Here is a 24,617-nt window from a genome sequence, read left to right on the forward strand (position 1 = left end):
ATAATTTTATTTTTTCTCTACATGTCATTTTCTCTACATGTCATTCCTAAATCATTGAAAATAACATTTTGTTCAATCGCTGGCAAATGTTTAATTTTTGTTTAATTTCATTATTGATTTCAAAAATTAAACCAGAAAATGTGTAGTTATCTTGTTCTAAAAGATTGTTATATTAAGTTTTTAGAAAGAGATAATTCATCATTTACATTAGTTAAAGAAATTCAAGATCTTTGTAGACTAGATCTACATTTTTCATTTGTGCGTATATGAATTCCATATGTCCACTCACACTATTTAGAATTAAATAAATTTTTTCACACTATTTAAATATTTTTTTGTATATAGATGTCGATGTGACAAAGTGTTGTTTTTATCAAATATAACAATTTCTTGATAAATTCTTGGATTATCAAAAAAATTGTGGTAAAAGCTGTCAACTGAGAAATGTTGTCATTCCAAGTGATACAAAATGTAGTTCAGTTTCAATAAAATTTTTTAGAGGAAAAATAAAATGATCTTCACTTCTGGCACAGATCTGTAAATTGGTGAGTAAACTGTTTTTGTAAACGATACAATGGGAAAACATTTACAAAATCCCATGACTGTCACATTGCAACCAATACACACGTAACGAAAAGATGTGCGCACGATTCCGGCATTCCGCACGCTACTTCAAAGTGTTTCGGCAATTATATACATTCACAGTCATGTGACGTTACAAAATGGAGACAGACGGTTGAAGAAGTTCGGGAACGGTGTACAACTGAGGGACAAGTAAAATGGAGATTATAAGTGTGCAAGTGTTAATTTTATTTGGTTTATTTTTATTAACTGTTATAATAGGACTTTTACCACTCAAGATCGTTAGTTACATCCGAAAACGGAGTGGCAGTAGTGTAGATCTGCACAAACAGATTGTGTACAAGCGAACGATTAGTTTACTGAACTGTTTCGCTGCGGGCGTTTTTCTGGCCACAGTTGTGCTTGACCTATTACCTGGAGTGCGGAGTAGTTTAACAACAGCATTGAAGGCCCTGAAACTCGACACACAGTTTCCGATTGCCGAGTTCGTTATGAGCTTTGGTCTCTTTGTCATTTTGGGAATTGAACAAGTTGTTTTAACCTACAAAGAAAACCAAATAAAATACGAAGAATCTGTAAAAACGCCTCTTTTGGCAAATGCTAATGATATACTTGAGAGACAGCAAAGTTTGACAGAGTCAGTCAGAAGTGAACATTCAATTTCTGGGATAACTGATAAACCCGTTCAGAATTCTCGAGGAAGCTCCAGGTCACTGGATAATGGTGCAGCACTGTCAGATGATGAGGAACACAGTGAATCACACGGACATTCACATGAAATAGAATTCCCACATGAACACTCCATGTTGAGATCTTTGCTCTTGTTGCTGGCGCTATCGTTACATTCCTTGTTCGAGGGTTTAGCTGTGGGACTACAGGAAGAAACCGATCAAGTCATCCAGATCTTTGCAGCCCTGGCTCTCCACAAAAGCATTCTTAGTTTCAGTTTGGGAATGAATGTTGCTCAAAGTAAAATGACATTGAAAGGAGCAATAAAGTCCGTCTTACTGTTCTCTATTTCAGCTCCTATTGGTGTGGGCATTGGGATCGGGATCATTCGATTGTGGGATTCAAAAGCTTCCAATCTAGTTCAGGGAATCTTACAGGGCATTGCATGTGGAACATTTTTATACATTACATTCTTTGAAGTCCTACCTCACGAATTCAATAATTGTGACTCCAGGTTGTTAAAAGTAATATTTCTACTTCTTGGATTTGCTGCAGTGACTGCCATTGTTTACTTTCATCAGTGACAACTATACATGTAGGCAATACTGGTTCAATATTATGGTTCAATTATCATGATGAAAAGAATTCAAAATACTTTTAAACATTTATTGAAATGGACAACCCAAGTCATGCATTTTTTCCTCACAATCACAATGTACATGTATAATCATGATAAGTATGTGCAGTATGGATCATGTGATGTGAGAATGAAAATGCTATACAGTGTAATACTTAATTGTGAGAAAAAATGGGTCAGGGTATTGATGTGAAACAATAAGCCTCTGTTCAGGCATCACCAAGTTCACTTTTATTCATCACGAGATCAATAAATCTGCTGCCTTAATGGAGATGGGGGGGATCCTAATTGAAGTTTTCTTTCTTTTTATCCCTATTACATAATAACAGAATAAAGGAACAAAGTTTGAAAAAAGTAACATTTATATTTTTGGGTCACTCCTGATAATCAATTTCTCTGTATGTTCAGTGCCTTAAAGGATACATTAGAGATCAACACAATATTTTCATCATATATATATTTTACACATAATTATTTAATCCATCAAATATTTTTCTTAGCAACTTTTTTTCCTTTATGTACCATAGTTTTATTTCTGTCTATGTAAGTCTTTATTTGGTGAATTGGGTCAGACAAAACCCAAAGCATGAAGGGTAAACCCTGATGCTTATGTTTACTAGTTTCTGGTTTTTGTGTTTTTTTAATGTATACATTTATCCGTTAACCATTCTAAATGTGTACGTTTTTCTATGAGTTTGAAATGTATACATTTATCTGTTAACCATTCTAAATGTTTACATTTTTCCATGAGTTTGAAATTTATTTACCAATTCATGACTTCCCACAAGCTTACTGTTTTTTGATTGTTTTTATTTGGGTTTTTATATGTTAGGCCATTCGAAGTTTCTTCTATGTTTAGCATCCGCGTGCCCCTTGGTTTTTGACAGCCCATGTCAGAAAAAACAAACAGAATCAGGAGTCTGAAAATTAATTATTCAGGTCAAAATTTGTGATTTCCGGCAATATCTCTAAATATTTATATAACATTTCATTATTGGAATAGTTTTAGTATTTAATATTTTGATTTTGCTGAAGAAAATAACTTTCTCTATGAAAAATAGATAAATGAAATCATATCTTTTGAATTACGTCATTCTTATTACTATGGAATATGGGTTTTATTTTTTTTTGACTTGTGTGTTTTTTGCGAATAGGTAGCTAGGTTTTCGAAAGATGGGTGGACGCTAAGCAGAGAAAAAAACTTGGAATGGCCTTATTTATATATCATATTAGAAAAATGCTTTTTTTGTCAATTGTACATTTAGCAGTTGACATATGCCTTTACCTGTAAAATGTACCTGTTATCAGTGGTTATTGAGGCATTTATTATAATAATATTCCACCCATACTTGATGCTGAACAGCTGATGTTTTAGTCACATGGGTTATAAAATGATCTGTTAAAGGATTTATTTTTTAGGCAATAAATTATTCTATTTTACTTGTTATGCATGAATACTATATACTGTTTTCACTTTATGGTAATAAAGTATTAAATTGTAATATCTATTTGCTTTTTTACCTTTTATTACAGGAAAATATCCAATGTTTAACAAAAATATATATCTTAATATAAACTGGAAACGAAATGAAAACAAACTGTGTTTGTAGTAACACTGGAGAAATAAGATATACATGTATTCCATTTATATACATCGATATATAATAATTATTAGAATACCGAATAGCTCTACATTTATTCAACTAGATCGGTGTTGACTAGGCATAAAAATAAGTGATTTTTTTTAGAACAATACATGTACGAATTTCCAAGTTGCATTGCCTTTAATAAAAGGTGGTCGAAGCTATAAGGACGTTTCAAGTTTTTTTTAAAATAAAAAATGAACTAGGGTAACCACTGTATACCGTAACCTCCTTTAGAAAGTGCGGTTATAAAAATATGTTGCTGCAGAACTCCGAAAAAATACCTGGGTATATTGACAGACCAGTCTGTCAATATATTTTTTTGGAGAGGTACAGTTCTGCAGCTAAAAATATGCTGTAAAAAATTTTGGTTTATTGTTATGCCCTCCCTTGTAAAAGGTCCAATGTTTTAATGTCAACAAAGAAAATGATGACCAGTACAAGAATGCTGCTAACTTACGTATAGCAAAGCGTTGGATATGCATGTCTGCTACTGTCAGGATACCAATGCAAGAGAGCAAGGGCAATAAAGATGGGAAAGGAGGAAGAAAAAACCGATACGGCAAGGAAGAGATATAACTACACCCTTATTTTGTCCCTCATACCTCCGCTTCCTTGCTTTGTGGTCCAGCTCCTTCAAACTGTTGCCATTATATTCACCCATCTCTTTCTTGTCTTACTGGTTTTGCTCCAAAAAAGAAGCAAAGAACTTTCATGAAAGTTTTGATTCTTATGGTCGGGCGATTATGCGGAAGCTTTTTCAAATGCTAGTATCCCTCCCTTTGTTTTCATTATTGCACCATGGAAGACGAGAAATTGTCCTTCTTTTGTTCAATAAAAACTCATCCATTCGCTCATCTGTCAAATGATCTCTTTTTGGAATAAATACATGCAGAAAGTATGAAAATTACACTACCATTATGTTCCATTAAGGGTCGTTTCACGGGCATTTGTTTTGTATACAGACACCCTTGCTTATTTTACCAAAAGGAGGGAGTATCTTAGGTGCCTAAGGGTGCCTATGGCCTGTCTGCGACGAATCGCGTGAAAGATTTTTTTTTAGTCTGTAAAAGTTAATTGCAAATAGAGAGAATAAGAAACAAAAATAGAACCTTAAGAATGCATTTAGGAGGACACTTCTCCCACCTTTCCATTACGGCAATGCGTGAACATTGATGTGCGTGACTTTTAAAATATTGCATACATGAAAACAAAACATCACCTTTCCTATTGTCGAATTACACGAACACATTGAAAACAGGACACATATATTCAATTACAAAACACATGATAGTTTTTTTCTTCACATTTTCCCTACAAAAAATATTTAATCGTATTTTTATTTCAAAATTGAATTACACTTTTGTGAAAATCTATTAATTCGATGTATGTTTAATTTTGTGCAAAACCAAACCATCTTTGGACTTTGATTAAGGTCTAGTTTTTACGGTTTTCTGAAATCCTCATCTGTCTATTTTTCAGCAGTGTTGCATTGATTTTAGGACACTTCCATTGTACTAACATATAGTTCAATTTGGATTTACAATATACACTTTCTCCGATAAACGTTTTAAGATAAAAATATAATTTACCCATGCGCTCATCGTAAGGTACTTGAAATTGAAAAAGTTCAGAGAAAAAAAAAACATCGAGAATTAAAAAGAGCGGTATCGTGAATTTTTGGTTATCAATTATTAAATGAGTCGTAAAACTTCCTGCTTAAATTCCCGGACTAATTGCTACTAATGGATTTGGGGGTGGTAGGCACTGAGGCCAACAAAATTATTTATATAAAATCTTGATAGCGGGAGAAAAATCAAGCTAATCCGAAAATTACTTCAAAGATTTAAGATGAGAATGGTGGCTTACAAACTTGTAATTTTATTGGGTATTATTGCATTAGTACAGAAGGGCACTTTCTGCATCTCGGAAAACCTTCAACAATACATTGAATCAGGCAAGTTTAAATTCAGTACTAAAAGGATTCATTTATTTTTGTTTGTCTGTTGAAAAGTATGTTGTTCATCTTGTTTTTCATTCTGAAAGATGCATCGATTAATATAGATTTCCATCGCAAATTAGTCCATTGTGTTATTTAGATACAAGTCATGCGCGGATCTAGATGGGGTGTCTGAAATTTGCAGTTAAAGTGTATTTAAATCAAAAATGACTGGACCGCCCTAGAAAATGCAGACTCCTCATAGAAAATGCAGTTCCATGTTAAACTCGTATGAAAAATGAAAGTTTTAGATTTAGATAGCTTTAAAAGTCAATGACTACCCCAACCCACCTCACTCTACCCTTTGAAATGAAACATAAGGAGAACAGTATTCAAGATCAAAAGTCCAAAATACAATACAAAATAGGAGCAGAGCAAACACGGACCTCCAAAAGATCAGAGGTAGGATCAGGTGCCATGGAGGAGTGAGCAACCCCCGCTGATCGGTCACACCCACTTTGTACTCCTCCTTGTCATGATTGGGAAATGACGGGAAAATCCGTGTATATCGTCAATTCAGTGTATAAATAATAATCTGAAAAACATCAGTCATCATTTGACTAATTGATAAATTGTATTTGCTGACACGGTCATTGTATCGACCACAGGACTTATGAAGTGATGGCTTTAAACGACACTTTTGATCTTTTTTTGTGAATTTACGTCGTTTTAGAAATTGTTCATACGTAGAGCATGCTCTTGTGTATCGAATTAACTGAGATACATATACTCCATATGCAGGTGATAAAGGTATATTGCTGCATAAGAAAGGGAAGTTGAAGATAGAAAAAGTTAAAGTCATCACTTTTATCACAGAGCTTGGTTGTTAGATTATCAATAACGTCTCTTTCAAGTAAAATATCCAAATATGAAACAGATCAGACGTGTCAGACTATGTGGTATCTTTTATCTCAAGCTCACCAGGAAATGAGTTTAGTGAGTTTAGGTTTTTTTCTGTCTTTGATTTTTTTTTTTTTGCCCCACTCCGGAAAAAAATCCTAGACCCGTGCCTGCTTTTCTAATAAATATCTTCATTGATTAAGTTTTCCTGAAAGTTTTCTGATTGTTGAAAGCCAGGGCTTTTGTCTACTCTTAGCATTGTCTTTTCTCTAAAATTCGGGGTAAAATACATAATTTGTTTCTTGAAGGATTTTCCTCCCTACCTTCCTTAGGCAAATTTTTCTCTAAGATTTTTTCGAAATCTATAGTGTTTTAGGTTACCTGAGTCACTCAAATGATTCTTACGATCTGTTTTTCTCGATTGTAGTCCGTAAACTCCGTTGTAAGCTTCGAACATTTCATGCCTCAGCATGGAGCAATGTTTATCATATTAGAAAAATTATTTAATTCTTTGAAAATCTTCCTTTAGTAGGTAAACCAATGAAATGAAAGTAATTAGTAAACCCTATACAAAAATACCAATCCTGAACCATATACCATGCACCATACTTATAAACACTGAACCCTCTTTTAAATTCTTTTAAATTCTAATTGCAAAAAGATAACGTTTCAAGTTTCGGGGTGGCATCTTCGCTAGCCAAGGGTTTCCGATCCGATACCCACTCTACGTATCGGATCGAAAACCCTTGGCTAGCGAAGATGCGGGGTGGGAGTTGGTCATACATTGTACATGTATGTACTCGTATTTTTAAAGTAAATTCTGCTGCTTTACTTGTATGAACACGTTCTGAATTAAGAATAAATTTGCAAAAATTTAAATTTTTAGCATTGAAGGAAAAAAGTACATTATCATTTCAATACAATAACGCCAAAAATGTGAAGAAAAAAATCTTGGCTTTGGGGGGGGGGGGGGGGGCCACACACACACACATGCACACACACAAGTAACCCCCCCCCCCCCTTCTCTCTCTCTCTCCAGATAAAACACTCCCTTCGAATATAAACACAAATTATATTTAAATTGATGATCATATGTATTTTATTTTAGATACCGGTAGAGCTGTGAAGAGAGACAATTTGGAGACTTTGTTGCGGATATTGGACAAAGAACGGACAAGCTATCGTCCTCTGATTGACAGCTCAGGACGGAACAAATTGTACCAGCTACGGTTTGGTATAGGGGGACGATAGGACATGTACAAGTTAAACTTTGGTTTAAAGGACAAAAATCAACTGTGCATATATGTATCATACATTCGGTCAATATGTGCATATTTTTCAAAGTTTTCTGCCAAAACTAAAATACTACATAAATCTGAATAAAGGATTCCATTATACAGGATTTGTGATTGTTAGTATGGTTTTACAGTTTGTACACATGTTTAAAAATCTAATTCTGGGCATATCTTTTTAATGTGTAAATTCTAATGAATGAATGAAATAAATCAAAAATTCTATTTTTTGTCTTTAGTTGATTGGTTATTGTTTGACACCAAGTCAGCAATACTTCAGTTAAATGTCGGGCATCGTCTCAAGCCACGGTCCGGAGTCCGCATATAGCTCTCTGAGTCTCCCACCCGTGGCTGCATGATCATAAAAAGTGTACATTTTGGCTGTGGTTTGCGACGATGTATGTCGGATGGTTTCGTTGTTGACATATAGCGGGGGTGGATTACGAGGAAGGGTCACTCCCTCTTGAGATAGGTTTTTTCACATTTGGGCAAGTTTTCAACGTTTTTTTCCCACTCAAAAAAATTCCGACTCTGATTATGCTTGGGGAGAGATTTATGAGTAAAACCTGCAATAAAGAAAAAGATGGAAGACTAGATTGGAGTTACCTCAGGGAATAAAGGTTAAGTGGAATATTTACCATCAGAATCTTCTTCAAACGACGTATTGCTGATGTTGTAGATACCCTGCAGAAATCTTACTCCTTACGGGAAGAGTTCAGTTAAAATATCACATGATTTGATACATGCTTTCCATTTCATTTTCTATGGAATAGCAATAAAGACTGGAGATAAAAAATCTAAAAAAGTTTCTAACTGAAGCTGTGACAATGAAATGTGTCGGTACGAGAATGTAATTCATCGGCCTTATGACTTGTTAGATATAATTTACCCAAATGATACAGTAACCAACTCTTTGTAAAGAGAAAATAGAATTAGGTACAATTTTGGCAATATTGCTAATTATTTATAAATAGGATTCACATATAGTGACATGAAAGTCTCATTTTCTGGGTTTGGGACCAAGTCACTCTTTTTTTTTTATTAAACTAAAGTAACTCATGTATGCCCATATGGAATCAGAAAAACACTATATAGATATAGTAACTCTAACTGTAACTCCTTTATAGTCCAAGAGTATAGCTTTTTCATTGACTTATATAGTAACTCTTTTGTACAGATCAATATGGTAAAGTAACTGTAATAAATCCAAGGGAACACTCTAAAATTGATTAAAACACGGCAACTGGAGTAAGTCTGTTTATTAAATATGTTAATTTCCATAAAAATGTTTCCATCTTATTCTTGTATGACTATTCTATTAATAATATGATTGTCATCAACACTCAATAAACATGCCGTTTACAAAAGAAAATTAACAAACTAATTTGAACAAAACCTGATTAATTGTTTGATTAAGGAACACTTACAAGGTTGAACGCATTTAAAAAAAAACTGATGACAGTACTTGCTTACCAACTCAAAATTGAAAACATGTTCATATGTATATAATTTATAATTTAAAATAAATATAGATATACATGCATTGGTTAACTAACATATTAATAAAATGTTAAGTCCTTTATATATTATTATGGTATTGCAAAGATGTCTCTTCATTTGAAAACAACAAACACTATAAAAATGAATCGTCTATTTTTATCAATTCTCTTGTCCAGTCCTGAGGCAAAACTTGATACCCGTAAAGATAATAAATAGTTATAAATAAATATTATAACAAATACCCTGAGGGCGTGAAAGTTCATTGGGGGCAGTGACAAAACCGTCAATAGCGTATGTCATGCATTTTTCTATAAGATGAAGAAAACAATACCGCAATGGTAGTTTTTCTCTATCTCACAAAAGCTAGACTTGCAGCGCATCTTCTCTTGAACAAAGGCATATCCAAACTATCGTTGAGTGAAATATATGGAGATAACAAACAGTACGGAAGCGTATTAGTGCCACTTGAACACTTCACTTTTTTTTAATTTCTACACTTTAATCTGTAAATTTTACACTTTAATCTGTAAATTTTACACTTTAAAGTGTAAAATTTACACTTTAATCTGTAAAATTTACACTTTAATCTGTAAATTTTACACATTAATCTGTAAATTTTACACATTAATCTGTAAATTTTACACATTAATCTGTAAAATTCACACTTTAATGTGTAAAATTTACACTTTAATCTGTAAATTTTACACTTTTATCTGTAAATTTTACACTTTAATCTGTAAATTTTACACTTTAAAGTGTAAAATTTACACTTTAATCTGTAAAATTTACACTTTAATCTGTAAATTTTACACTTTAATCTGTAAATTTTACACTTTAATCTGTAAAATTTACACTTTAATCTGTAAATTTTACATTTTAATCTGTAAAATTTACACTTTAATCTGCAAATTTTACACTTTAATCTGTAAAATTTGCACTTTAATCTGTAAATTTTACACTTTAAAGTGTAAATTTTACAGATTAAAGTGTAAAATTTAGAGATTAAAGTGTAAAATTTACAGATTAAAGTGTAAAATTTACAGATTGATGTGTAAAATTTACAGATTAAAGTGTAAATTTTACAGATTAAAGTTAAAGTAAAAAATTTACAGATTAATGTGTAAAATTTACAGATTAAAGTGTAAAATTTACAGATTAAAGTGTAAATTTTACAGATTAATGTGTAAATTTTACAGATTAATGTGTAAAATTTACAGATTAAAGTGTAAATTTTACAGATTAATGTGTAAAATTTACAATTTAAAGTGTAAATTCTACAGATTAAAGTGTAAACTTTACAGATTAAAGTGTAAAATTTACAGATTAAAGTGTAAATTTTACAGATTAAAATGTAAATTTTACACTTTAAAGTGTAAAATTTATAGATTAAAGTGTAAAATTTACAGATTAAAGTGTAAAATTTACAGATTAAAGTGTAAAATTTACAGATTAAAATGTAAATTTTACAGATTAAAGTGTAAATTTTACACTTTAAAGTGTAAAATTTACAGATTAAAGTGTAGAAATTAAAAAAAAGTGAAGTGTGCAAGTGGCACTAATACGCTTCCGTAAAACAGTATTCAAACTAAAATGTCCATCAAACAATAATGTTTTTCGTACTTGATTACGGATAAATCTAATATTTCTCTTGCTAGGTAAAGTATATTCTCTTTATAGAAGTGGACAGGCTTTCGCCTACATCCACAATGCCTGTCCACTTCTCTAAAGAGAATAGGTAAAGTAAAGTAGATATAATCTATATATATATATATGGAAAACATTTTAAACAAATAAAAGGAACGGCTATGGGCACAAAGATGGCCCCTACGTATGCCACATTAACATTAGGATACTTAGAAGAAAAAATGTATAAGAAAGTGGAAGAGCAGTTCAATGAAGAGGTGAAACTTTATATTACTAACAACTGGAAAAGATATCTGGACTACTGTTTTATTGTTTGGAAATACAGTAACAACGAATTGTCTACCTTTAAGACATTACTGAATGAACTTAATCCTGATATAAGATTTACAGCGGAGGAAAGTACAGATAGAATTCCATTTCTGGATATCATGGTAATTAAGGAAAACGATGTCATTTTGACAGATATCTATTACAAGCCAACAGACACGCATCAGTATCTTCATTTTAATTCGTGCCATCCACGGCATACGAAAAGAGCCATCCCTTATAATTTAGCAAGGAGAATATGCACCATCGTAAATAAGGAAACAACCAAAATACAAAGACTACAAGAACTGAAAGAGTATCTACGGAAACAAAGTTATCCCGAAAAAATTATTGATAATGCTATTAAAAAGGCCATGGATTTAGACAGAGAGGACCTCCTCAACCCTGTGCAACAAAACAAGACGGATTCCAGGATCTTGCCTTTAGTAACGACCCATAATCCCCAGAATACAAACGTTGCACCGATTGTTTACCAACTCAACGACGTTTTGAAAACCGACGAAACTATGTCTAAAATATTTAAAAACGGAAATTCATAAACAGTAGGAGGCAGCCGAAGAACCTCAGACGAATTCTCACAAAGTCCTCTTTTAAAGAAACGACAGAATTTCATGTGACCAAGTGCCAGGATCCGCGTTGTGGTACCTGCCCATACATACGACAAGGACAAAGTTTCAACTTTAACGGAAAACAGTTTACTGTTAATAATAACATGTCATGTCAAACTAGAAATGTTATATACGTTATAACATGTTCCGGTTGCGGGGAACTATATATCGGCGAGACGGGAAGTACCTTACGGGAAAGGATCAGAGTACAAAAACAACAAATAAATGTACCGCAATATCGCAAACTCAAAGTCAGTGAACACTTAGACGTGTGCGGAAATAGAACTTTTACTGTCTTTCCATTTTATAAACTGCACAACTCTAACACAATCGAAAGACGTGATAAAGAAAGACATTTTATAAGGACTTTCAAACCTAAATTAAATAGTATAATGTAAAATAATTGTTTCTTTACATGTAAATTATGTTACTGAGTCACATTTATTGCTTTGTTTTTGTATGCTTTGTTAATGCATTGTTCTGTAAAAGTACGGGAAAAATATGACGTCAATCAAAGACTTGTTAACGTTAAGTTATTATGACGTCATAATAGACGTTACCATGAGTATTGTAAAACATCATGAAGAAGAAATGAAAGCGCTTATGTTTTACTCAATCTCTGTGTTTTTTTATTTATTTAAAATAATTTTCATATTTATCACCGACCACTGTGATTTTTCTTGGATTTATCTATATATATATATATATATATATAACACATATTACAACAACTCTTAAACTAATATAACTGCCCTAAGTGAAGGAATATTAATATAGAAAGCATAGAGAAATTCACTTTTACAAGGATACTCACTTCCGCCCCAGCCCGGGGTTGAACTCTCGACCTACGGAATCTGTCTCCTAGCAGTACAGGAACAGCGCGTTAGACCGCTCGGCTATCTAGGCAAGTTAAAAAACTTGCTTTCGATGCCGATGGAATTCTCACAACGCTGCCCTACACTACACGGTCATTGAGAATGGAAGTGAGATACAGTTATTTGGACATTAGTAATATATATATATATATATATATATAGTAAAAAATAACAGAACGCCGATTAAAACTCTACCGGTTTCAATTGTATCATCAGGAGTTTGACATATTGCTATAGATACAAACATTTCAAAGTATATTGTGACGTCATGTAACGTCAAAAGTGTTGCGCTTTAGTACAGTTCATTGTGACGTCATTATGTTACGTTATTACGTTAACAGTTAGACAAATAATGCGGGAAAATTGTAAATTGTCTATTATGACAGGGCGTTTAGCTTTGGTTTAAACAATGAAATAAAATGTTTTTCCTTGGTTTCACGTTCCTTTTCGGAAGTCTTGTTATAGAACTTGTATATAGGAAACACTGTAAAATTAGGAAAAATGTTTTCAGCACATGTTCTAATATGTCCGCTCACGGCAGTGCACTGGTATTCAGTTTGACGAATTTGTTGACGATGGACGGTCATGCGGTGTCTTAGGGTGTCCCCGGTTTGGCCAATATAATGCTCGCCGCATCCTGAACATGTCATGACATATATCAAATTTGAACTTTCGCAGGTAAAAGACGAATGAATAACGAATTTTCTTCCGTTTTTAAAAATAAATTGTTCGGTTTCCTGTAAAAAGGGACAGGTTCCACATCTTGGATGATGACATTTTTTAACACCGGCTGTTTCCTCTGTATTGTTAAATTTGGCTCGTGTTAAAATCTTCTTTAAGGATGGGCTCTGTCTTTTACTTTTGATACGGCCCATCCTTAAAGAAGATTTTGCAGATTGTTTTCTGACCCGACTGGAAACCGACCTCTGTCCTGCTTTCTGCCCAGAAGAGGAGGGGTCAGGAATTTTCTTCTTTGGTAAATTATGCCCAATTTGAGCGTAAACTGGGTCGTGATCAAATACTCTGTAAGCCTCTACAGAATTGTCTCCCCTTTCCCAGTCTACTGCAGACATCTTTTCCAGTGGTTACAATTCTGATCCTATGAAAAAGTCTATCACTTTATCCCCTTCCCTTCTTAGGGGCCGATACTTATAAATGACAAGGGGACTTTTGACAAGTGTGGCGACCTCCTCAAGAGAAATATTAAAATCGCCAGCAACAATGAGTGGCAGGCCCTGATTATTACTGAACCTTTCGATGAAAATAAGCAAATGTTTTAGCTCCATGATTAAATCTGCCATTTTCCCCTTTCTTCGACCGTGCCAAGAAACACAAAGAAATTTTATGTTTGGAACACCTTTGGTTTGAATGATTCGCATGCACATTCTTGATAATGGGGTAAAACCCATTGGAAGTTGTACTTTACGAATCATTTCATCAAGCAGGCTCTGTAATTCCTTATGACCAGGAAACTCTACAATGAACTCATTTTTATCGAACAAAATGCTGGCCTGGTTATTTCCGGTGTATTCGTACTTCTCGGGGATGGTTACATTCCTCCAAGCTGAGCCAGTTATTCCGGCCCAGGAAAACTCCTGGAAAAGCACAATATTGGGCTGAAATTCTTTTAAAAACTCAGCTATAGCTTTCTTCCGTTTATCTGCCGTTCCAGGTCCTATACTAGGACCGCCAACGTTGACAATAACGAGCGAAATGATTGGATGGACAGCGGAATCCACGTCCTCACGTGCACCTAAATCACCATTCGCATTGGAATCAGATGTATGTTTTGGTAGCAATGACGTCGCCATTTTCTAAATCAACTGCAAAGCATATAATAATATATAAATTAAACAACTGAAATTATAAAAAAGTAAATTTTATATCAGTGCACTATAAATACGACATACAAATTAATATTATCGGCCGCGAAGGCCTATCTGTTAGAATGTTCACATGGGGAATGAAACATATTGAGATAACGAACAGTATTCAAGATCAAAAGTCCATCAAACAATACAAATTAGGAAGAGAGCCAGATGGACCACCGAATCATCAGAGGTGGGATCAGGTGCCATGGAGGAATGAGCATCCCCTGCCGACGGTCACATCCACCGTGTTCTTTTTGTCATGATCGGGAAATAACGAATAAATCCGTCGTCAATTCAGGGTATAAATAAGTATGAAAAACGTGAGTCAGCATTTGACTAGTCATTAGAATGTTACTGGTATTTGACTATAAAAGAGTCGTTATTTTTTCATGTTTGATAGAATGATTTCTTTTTTAAAACAGTATATATTCAAAGTGCAACTTTTTTAAAATAAAGAGACAACTCAAAATAGTATATAATTTTAACGAAAAGTAAGAAAATACCTACAAAAATTCTACAGACAAAATTCTATTTTTTTTTTTTTGTTGTTAATTAATTTATTTCATCCGTGAGACAAAAAAAATTCTAGGTTTTTTTATTATCACTCGTTCTTGATACCAAATAGGTGAAAATGCTTTTTTTTTTAAATTGTCCATTTCTAAAATGAATTCCACGTCTAGCTACATATAATGTTGACATATTTTATTTTCTTCATACTTGTATATATATATATATATGCTTTCATTCCAATTGTTACTATTTATTATATTATTCGACGTGCAATGTTTAATTTCTAGTTTATTCCCAGAATAAAAAAACCTGTCTTGGTGGTGGGTACAATAATTCCCTTTCCGTACCTTTGTAGGTCACGAGCGTATCTGTAAACATTGGGCTTTCATATAGATATTTCAATTGTCAGCAATTTTTTATATAATGACATTATGTAGAAATTGTGCATATTAGTTTTGTGTCATATCAAAGACTGTCAAATACAACTTGCAATTAATATAACTAGTTATAGTGCATCCATATCGTAATTGTATAAATTTAAGTTATATATATAAGGTCCTGACAGAATTTATTTTTAAATACTTACGGTGTAGGCCCTAGTAGTATTCAGTTTTCATTCTGCAAAACGCTGTTTTTTTTTAAAATAAATGTTACTAAATATCACTAACAAAGCTAGTACTTCTCGATTCCATCATTTCACGATGTATAATATGATCTTCAGGAAGAATATCAAGGCATACTAGTTATTTATAGACCTGTAAATAACCATGGCAGAGGCTCCTTAAGGGAATTTATGTCTACTTAATCACTGTATGATACAACCGACTAGTTCGCGCTTCGATATTCTTTTCTGTGAAGTTGTATTTATGGATCGAGAAATGAAATTGCTCCATTTGTTAAAAAATAATTTGTAAATAAATATTTTTCAACATTTTATGAAAATGTTCTTATAGCATTGAGTGAAATTTTATGCTGAATTGTTTTTAAAACTTTTTTTAAAAACATACAAAATCACGTGATTAAAACATTAAAAAAAATTTTTGCAACATTTTTAAAGAAAATGTTTGTAAAACATTGGCTGCAACATTATGCGAAACTGTTTTAAACGTTTTTTAAAGAACTATACAAAATCACTTGATGAAAATTAAAAAAAAAATGTTTTTGCAACATTTTGAAAATATTTTAAAAACATTTTTAAAATGATTTTTTGTAAGCTAGGGTGTTATATATTATTTTTTTTAACAATACATACGATGTATTCTGTGCACATTCTGCAAAACTTTGTTATTTAAAATAAATGTTCGTCACAATGTGATCTAAATATCACTAACTTCGCAAGTACTTCTCGATTCCATCATTTCACGCTGTATATAATTTGATCTTCAGGAAGAATATCAAGGCATACTAGTTATTTATAGACCTGGAAATAACCATGGCCTAGGCTCCGTAAGGGATTTTTTATATACTTTTATATATATATATATATATATATATAGATATAGATATAGATATATATATATATATATATATATATATATATATATATATATATATATATATATATATATATATATATATATATATATACACTGTATGATACAACCGACTTGCTCGCGCTCGGTCGATATTCTTTTCTGTGAAGTTGTATTTATGGATCGAGAAATGAAATGGCTCCGTTAATAAACTTCTGCTATTATTTAAAGATTGGGTTTATTGTTGTTGCCATATTTCTTTTGTCTTTCACTCTTCAGTCTTCCTCAAGCTCCTTCCATTTTAAGCAATAAACCAATCGATCATTTGGAATATGATGGATTGTGTCCTGTTAAAATGATATGCAATAAATTTTCGAATTTCAAATTTCACTCTCAGGGTAAACTTTCCTAAATCCAAGTATGTTTCAAGGTTATCTCGAATCATGGGATATCTAAAACTTTTCCATTGCACTTGCCCACTGGTTTAGTTTCCGTTGCTCTTTTCCACTGGTTTAGCTTCCATTTCTCTTGTCCACGGGTTTAGTTTCCATTGCTCTTGCCCAGTGGTTTAGTTTCCATCGCTCTTACCCACTGGTTGAGTTTTCATTGCTCTTGTCCTCTGGTTTAGTTTCCATTTCTCTTGTTCACTGATGTAGTTTCCACTTCTCTTGTCCATTGATTTAGTTTCCATTGCTCTTGCCCAGTGGTTTAGTTTCCATCGCACGTACCCACTGGTTTAGTTTTCATTGCTCTTGTCCACTGGTTTAGTTTCCATTTCTCTTGTTCACTGGTTTAGTTTCCATTTCTCTTGTTCACTGGTTTACTTTCCATTTCTTTTGTTCACTGGTTTAGTTTCCATTTCTCATGCCCATTGGTTTAGTTTCCATTGCTCTTGTCTAGTTGTAATTTGTACCATTGCTTTTTTTCCATTTGTTTGGTTTCCATTGCTCTTGTCCACTGGTTTAGTTTCCATTGCTCTTGTCCATTGGTTTAGTTTTCATTGCTCGTGTCAAGTTGTATTTTGTTTCCATATGCTCTAGTCCACTGGTTTTGAATCTTTGTTCTGATACTTCTCAATTTTGAAAAGACTTTGATCACCTCTTATGGCCCTACCGTATTTCTGTGCTTTGTAATTAAGTTTTCGTATAATTTGAAACTATTTGAATCAGTGTTTTTGAATTAATATTTATTTTAACCTTTAGATTTATTTAAATAAGCATAAAGAGTATATGGTATATATATACATACATGTACATCTTCATGAATATTATATTCAGAGTAAATACTAGTACTCTTTTACATACGCACAAAACTTTAATGTAAAATTTGTTTCAATAAAGAGGAAAAAATAAGAAAGGGGATATAGAGAGGGGAAAAGAAAGGAGGGAGAAAGTAGAAAGCAACAGGTATAGAAGCAAAGTGTTTTTTAACATTAAAGAGCTGTTGAAGTAGGACACAATAGATAGGCCAAAGTTTTCCTCAAATTCAATTTTTCTGAAACTTTGATATTTTGTTCTAAGATACAAAATCTCTCTTTATATATGATATGAAAGAAATACAACCACGCATTTTTTGCCCACATAGTCTGAAATATGGCCTATCAGACCCCTGTTAGAAGATTGTGAAATCAGACATTCGACTTGAGAATGATTCTTATTTTAGAATTATCAATTTATCTATTGCAGATTTGTGTAATAACTTTTGACTTTCCTTCAACTGGCATCGAAATTTCATAAAAATATTATGGATTCTTTTAAGAATTACGCCAGACGATAGGCCAGATCAAAGAGAAGACATTGACACTTTGTCAGAATGGATTAAATGTGTCAGATCCCTGTTTAAGTCGCATATTGAAAGATTGAGGGGCAACATGAAAACCATCTATCCTTCTGTGTTCAATAATCCAGAAGTGAAAAAAGAATTAGATAAATTACATGATTAGTACGTACTGGTCCCGGCCGACAAATCAGGTTACAACATTGTCTTCGTTCTATGGTCGGCGGGTGTGACCGGTTGACAGGGGATGCTCACTCCTCCATGGCACCTGATCTCACCTCTGATGTTTAGGAGGTCCGTGTTTGCTCAGCTCCTATTTCGTATTGCTTTTTGGATTTTGATGTTAAATACAATTCGTTATCTCCATATCCTTCTTTGTACATTCAATGATCATTATATAAATTATTTTAGATGAACTTGGATTTAATTCTACAATTGCTAATCCTACTTATACTCATACTTCCCTTCCTAAGGAAGAAATTCTTCAAAATCATTTGTCAGTTTTGAATATTTTTAATATTCAACAGAGCCAAAATGAATTTGAACTACAATATATATATATATATATATATATTAGATTTCGAAACTTTATAAGAATTCTTACAAACAAAGATACATTGCGGGTTCCAGTAAATGTTCAACCAAGCCTCCTTCGTTACTCCTCACTAAGATATTGACAGTAGTGAAGGAAAAACTTGAAGAGTACTGTGCAACAATATATTCAAGAAGTGGTGTGAATCAGATATGGATACTAAACAATTCCAAAGAACTTTTGGACAATTTGAAATCACAAGAATTTACCAAAATCAACAGCTTAAAAACTTACGACTTTTCAACTTTATACACAACCATTCCCCACGGCAAATTAAAGTCCAGGCTTTTGATATCATTGACAGCTTCTTTTTTAGAAATAAAAATGGAACTCTTAAATTTACATACCTGGTCATTGATAATATGCAAAATTATTTTGTTAAAACACATTCTGATTGCACACACAAGTATTCTGAAGTTGACAACAGAAAGATACTTGAGTTTCTGATTGACAATATCTATATGGTTTTTGAAGACCATGTCTTCCACAATATATTGGAATTCCCATGGGTACCAATTGCGCTCCGTTATTAGCAGACCTATTTTTGTATTAATATGAAGCAGAATTTGTGCAAAATCTTATGCGTGAAAAGAAGAAAGCACTTGTCGTGGCCTTCAACCCGATATTAAGATTTATCAACGATGTATTGTCAATTAACAATGGTCAGTTCCATTCCTACGTCGATATATCCTGAAGAGATTGAGATAAAAGATACCACAGAGTCTGACACATCTGTTTCATACTTCTATATTTTACTTGAAAAAAGACGTTAATGGTAATTTAACAACCAAGCCATATGATAAACGGGATGACTTTAACTTTTCTATCGTCAACTTCCTTTACTTATGCAGCAATATACCTTCATCAACTGCATACGGAGTGTATATATCTCAGTTGATTCGATACGCAGGAGCATGTTCTACGTACGAACAATTTCTAAAACGAGGTAAATTATTGACAAACAAGTTGATTAAACAACAATATCAGCAGTCTCGTTTAATGTCATCATTTCGTAAGTTCTATGTCGATATAATCACCTTGTCAGCATATACAATTTATCATGACGTTAAATGCTGACTGACGTTTTTCAAACTTATTATTAGTTCATTATTTATACTTTGAATTGACGACGGATTTTTCCTTTATTTCAGGGAATGCTCACTACTCCAAGGCGGCGTCTGATCCCACCTCTGATGTTTAGGACGTCCGTGCATGTTCTGCTCCTATTTTGTATTGTTTGATGGACTTTGAAGTTGAATACTGTTCGTTATCTCCATATCCTTCTTTTACTGCGAGGACGGGTATAGCCAGGGCAAATATGACAGGAAAACAAAATTGTCACCCATTTAAAAAGTTATAATTTTCTGTTATGTAACATCATGAACAGATTTATCAAATTCTGAACATTAAATATTATTTAGATTTTTTAAACAGAAAAACGTTCACAAAATCTCTCTTGAAGAGACTTCTTAAACTTCAGACTGGTATTTGATAATTTCATTATTACAACATTAAATTTAACTGGTGGCCTATTGACCACCTCTTCTTCTGTGCATTGATTCTTCATTCTCCTGGTAGTATGGAGAGTCTAGAGACAAACTCTCCGGCATTTCTTGTCTTCTTACGCCAGCCCCAGATCAGAATGTACCACCAGAAAGAAAATAGTAATCATTCCCGCAAAAAAGGCGAGAGAACTAAAGAAGTACGACAATCTCCGCAGAGAAATTCCACTGTCAAACCTCCGTTCATTGAAAGAATCGTTTGCCTGCAATTAAAGAAAAGAAACACATCAGTCCAATATGTGTAGTTTTAATTTAAACATAATGAAATTTAAATGTATCATAAAATGAATGCATGTATGAACACTTTCAACATCAAACGGAATAACTATGATAATAAAAAAACTCTATAAATATATATATTTAGCGTATATAGTGCAGTTACCATGTTGGTTGTAAAATGTGCTTTAAAAAGCTTTAATTTTATTGCGATATGTATGTCGGTTACGATTCTTGAATGAAACTGACCAAATAAGTGTATCACACTTCCATTCTCAATGACTGTGTACTATAGGGCGGCGCTGCGAAAAATCCATCGGCATCGAAAGCCAGTTTTATGCCCCCGTAATCAAAGTCCTGTCCGTCCGTCTATCTGTCGGTGGCTCAGTCTAGCTGTTTGTCTGTTTGTCCACAAAATTTTAACCTTGTTCATTACTTTTGACTGGATTGGACTATTGCTTCTATATTTCACAGGTGTATTCCTTGTGACAAGACCGCTCTTAGGGTACCACCAATTTACCTCTTGACCCTGACCTTAGAGTTTGACCTACTTTTACAAAATATACCACACTTTCACCTTGGCTATAAATTTGGAACAGTTTGAGCTAGGGTTTTCATACTTCACACATGTGTATTCACTATGATAAGACCTTTCAGTGGGTATGAATATTTTTTACCTTTTGACGTCAGAGTTTGACCTTGGCCTTGGAGTTTGACGTGTGTTTGTGAAAATTCAAATACTAGTAGGTGATATCACCTATTCCAAACACAGCACGGTTAAGGTTACAAAAAGGATATACTTTCATGTAGCAAAATTGTTCTCTCCGATAAGGCCATAGATTTGTCATTTATATAAATCGGGCTATTTTAATACATGTAACCCATAAAAAAGAATTTGCCTTTCTAACCCCCTTGCCTAGATTCGCACATGCCTTTTTTTCCTTAAGCGGGGTACGATCGCTGAATTAGCTTATTATATATATTTACTAGTATACTCTATGCGATGGGATCTCCACCACTGTTTAAAAAGCTAACCTCTCTACAGTTTTACCTCGCTTGCAAAGTAAACGGCACAGATTCCTAGTAATATATTACAGCAACAGCAGCTGAGGACTCCAATTATCCAGGCCAAATCAGCACTCTCCCTGCGGTCTGTCTGTACATCAATGGGAGTGGGAGAAAACTGAAATAACAGAAGGGTCAATTTGTAAAATATATTTATGGACAATATTATTTCAATCCTATCAAATGCTTTCAGAAAGACAAGGTTGAATACATATGTATCATGAAAGGAGAAAATGTATGTCTGGATCTGAAATCGATCCCGGGACCTCTGCATCACAAATCAGGTGCTCTGCGACTGAATTCTACCGCCTAATCTTTTAATTGTCCTCTCTCTTGAAGACGCAATCCAAGTTTTAATTCCCCTGGCTGGACGTTTGCTTGCAAGCTCAGGGGTAATCAACGACAGTAAATAATGTATAAAGTAACATTAAAGGAGAAAACAATCAAAACATATGCTTGGTTCACCATCCTGCACCACTCGTCATGTGCTCTGAGTTATCCAGACCGATATTCATGACCCAATGCACCACACATTGAGCTTTGGTAAAAAGTCTCATTTTTCCCCCTCTCCCATAAGGATTATGCATGCAGATTTTGAAAAAAAAATAAACGTGATAATTTTAGGAAAAAATTATTTGCTCTTATTTCAAAACGTTCATTGTTGTGCCTTATACAAAAAGTAAATGTCAGTTTAAATTTCATTCAGTGGATTTGATATTTTTAAATGTTGTGTAACAAATATTAGAAATATTTTACCTGTGTCCCTGGCTGTGTGGTTGTAATGGTCCTTTCGTAATCTACAGAAAAGGTAATAATAATATCATCATTTCATGCATTTTTTGGTACATGTCAGCTGAAAGCATGTTAACCGCTTTTCAGTACTTTCAGTGCTTTGATTAATTAATCGCGGGGAATGGCTGAATCAAGTGCACGTTTTGATATTATTGTCTTTAGAATAAAACCGATATTTTTATGCTACATGTAGGCAATTTAAAATATGAATAATTTTATTGAAAACTTAAGGAATATAAAAATAATCAACTGACTCACGTTTTTCAACTTCTTCCTCCGTCTCTGAGAGCAACAAGGCTTCATGCATACTAGAGTCCATATCCTGAAAAAAATTCTATGTTATTTTACTTTTACTAAAATCAGCAAGAGTGACTGAAATATCAGAATATAAAACAGAATCACAAACCTGTTTCGGTTTGGTGTTATTTAGTGGAAATCTAAACACAAAGAAACTGTATTTGAGGAAAAAATGTAACATTGAAAATGTCCTAAAATTTCTAAGTTTTTAAAATTCCTCTTTACGTGCAACACTGAAAGAAAAAATCTTATGGTGATCATATTTAATAACAAATTCATTCTGTCGTACAAGTTTTAGATATTGAAGATTGGCATCATGTTTATAACTACATCATAGGTAAATGAAATTAATCATCCGTAGAATTATAGCCGGGTTTGATGTCAGAAGTGCATATGTAATTATAGATTTTAATATAAAGATATTATATTTATCTTTTGATGCTATCCCGTAATCTCCGATTTTTAAATATATGATTTATAGCGTAATGTATTTGAAGATAAGTTTGTGTTATATACAATATGTGTCACTCATTAGGAACATGATACGTTTTTGCAATAAAAATTTTACCTCTTTCTTCTTGTGATTAAAAATCAGTTTGCAACATTATTGATTACCAAAAGAATTTTTTGCAGCACGGTGGACCGGGCTGCTTTTTATACATATAAGTTTAAGTGTTGGTATATGGGGATTGGGGTGGGAGTAGTTATGTAGAATTAAAGGTTTTCTAAATATTGAAAAGATTGTTAATCAGAATGTTCTTTCCGTTTATAAATTACGAGATATATATTTCTGTATAAAGTGAATCTGTAAAATATATATGTTTTTCATATTTAATATATAAAGATGCTTATCATTTACTATCGAAAAACGACAGGTCCTCTTTTTTTAGAACATCGAATTTTTTCTTCTCGGATAAAAACGTACTCTGCACAGTTCGTGTTTTATATTCTAAAATTGAAAATTAATACATTTTTGATTATAGGTGCTGCATGTGTCTAACTTCAATTTATATTTTATGCAGCCAACATTTACTTGAGGAATTGATAAAGTTTAAAATGGTATCGTTTTTGATTGATTTTTATCCGACTACATTCACAACGATTTTTTAAAATTAAAAATATATTTGCGACTATCGTCTCCATCAATTAGACGCATGCCTTTTTACACATATCGAAGCGATTTGTTGATCAAGAATCATTTTCGTTGTTTACTTTATATATTTCCCGGGCGACAGTTGATGGTAACATCAATGTTTTCTTGTGACTATTGTTGAAATAATTTAAAATGCTTTAGTCGGACGTCTGGTGCTTTTCACCATTCTTTACATGTGTATGTATGATCTTCACTACCATGCAAAACATGTTGAGACGAAAAACATATCTACGGCATTGTTGTGCTAGTTAAAAAGGAATACTGTAAATTATTGCTCATAATATTTCGGCTATTTTAATAATTATTAATTCAAGAGTCTAAGAAAGAAAATACAGTATTAATAAATCTTCATGAAGGTATACTTTATTCTGTTTTTATTTAGTCTTCATTAAGAATCGGCAACACAGCTGAGACACATCTTTACATAAACTATTTAATCCTAGTTCCCTACTTCAAGTATTACACCGTTTTTTTAGAAACATTTTATCAGCCCAATTTCTGTCCATTGCTAAGAACGCTTATTAAAGGTTAAGCATTTTTCGCCATATCCTGCACACTACACGCACACACGCAATACATGTATTCAGAGAAATAAGTTTTACTATTTGTTTAGATTAGTTGAAAACACATCCACCACATGCTCTACAGGTCTTTACAGCCACAAACTGCCCTTCCCTTCGAATTATGTACAACAC

At 33.0% G+C, this 24,617-nt stretch overlaps 3 protein-coding genes across 3 annotated transcripts; 1 reads left to right on the forward strand and 2 right to left on the reverse strand.

Moving 5' to 3' along the window:
* The first annotated feature begins 657 nt into the window (after positions 1-657).
* LOC134267007 (zinc transporter ZIP1-like) lies at positions 658-3,390 on the forward strand. The gene has a single exon (XM_062749236.1). It carries the CDS (start codon positions 780-782, stop codon positions 1,833-1,835), a length of 1,056 nt encoding a protein of 351 aa, XP_062605220.1. The 5' UTR covers positions 658-779; the 3' UTR covers positions 1,836-3,390.
* A 10,116-nt stretch (positions 3,391-13,506) lies between these two features.
* On the reverse strand, positions 13,507-15,757 carry LOC134267008 (uncharacterized). Its single transcript, XM_062749237.1, has 2 exons — positions 15,584-15,757; positions 13,507-14,439 (listed from the first exon to the last, which is right to left on the reverse strand). Exon 2 carries the CDS (start codon positions 14,425-14,427, stop codon positions 13,702-13,704), a length of 726 nt encoding a protein of 241 aa, XP_062605221.1. The 5' UTR covers positions 14,428-14,439; positions 15,584-15,757; the 3' UTR covers positions 13,507-13,701.
* A 4,251-nt stretch (positions 15,758-20,008) lies between these two features.
* On the reverse strand, positions 20,009-22,919 carry LOC134267001 (uncharacterized). Its single transcript, XM_062749227.1, has 5 exons — positions 22,879-22,919; positions 22,731-22,794; positions 22,437-22,477; positions 21,667-21,798; positions 20,009-20,602 (listed from the first exon to the last, which is right to left on the reverse strand). Exons 2-5 carry the CDS (start codon positions 22,789-22,791, stop codon positions 20,459-20,461), a joined length of 378 nt encoding a protein of 125 aa, XP_062605211.1. The 5' UTR covers positions 22,792-22,794; positions 22,879-22,919; the 3' UTR covers positions 20,009-20,458.
* Between the last annotated feature and the right edge of the window lie 1,698 nt (positions 22,920-24,617).

Source organism: Saccostrea cucullata, unplaced genomic scaffold, assembly GCF_032062105.1.
Source record: "Saccostrea cucullata isolate Sc308-1 unplaced genomic scaffold, CSIRO_AGI_Scuc_v1 ctg306, whole genome shotgun sequence".
Lineage (NCBI taxonomy): Eukaryota > Metazoa > Mollusca > Bivalvia > Ostreida > Ostreidae > Saccostrea > Saccostrea cuccullata.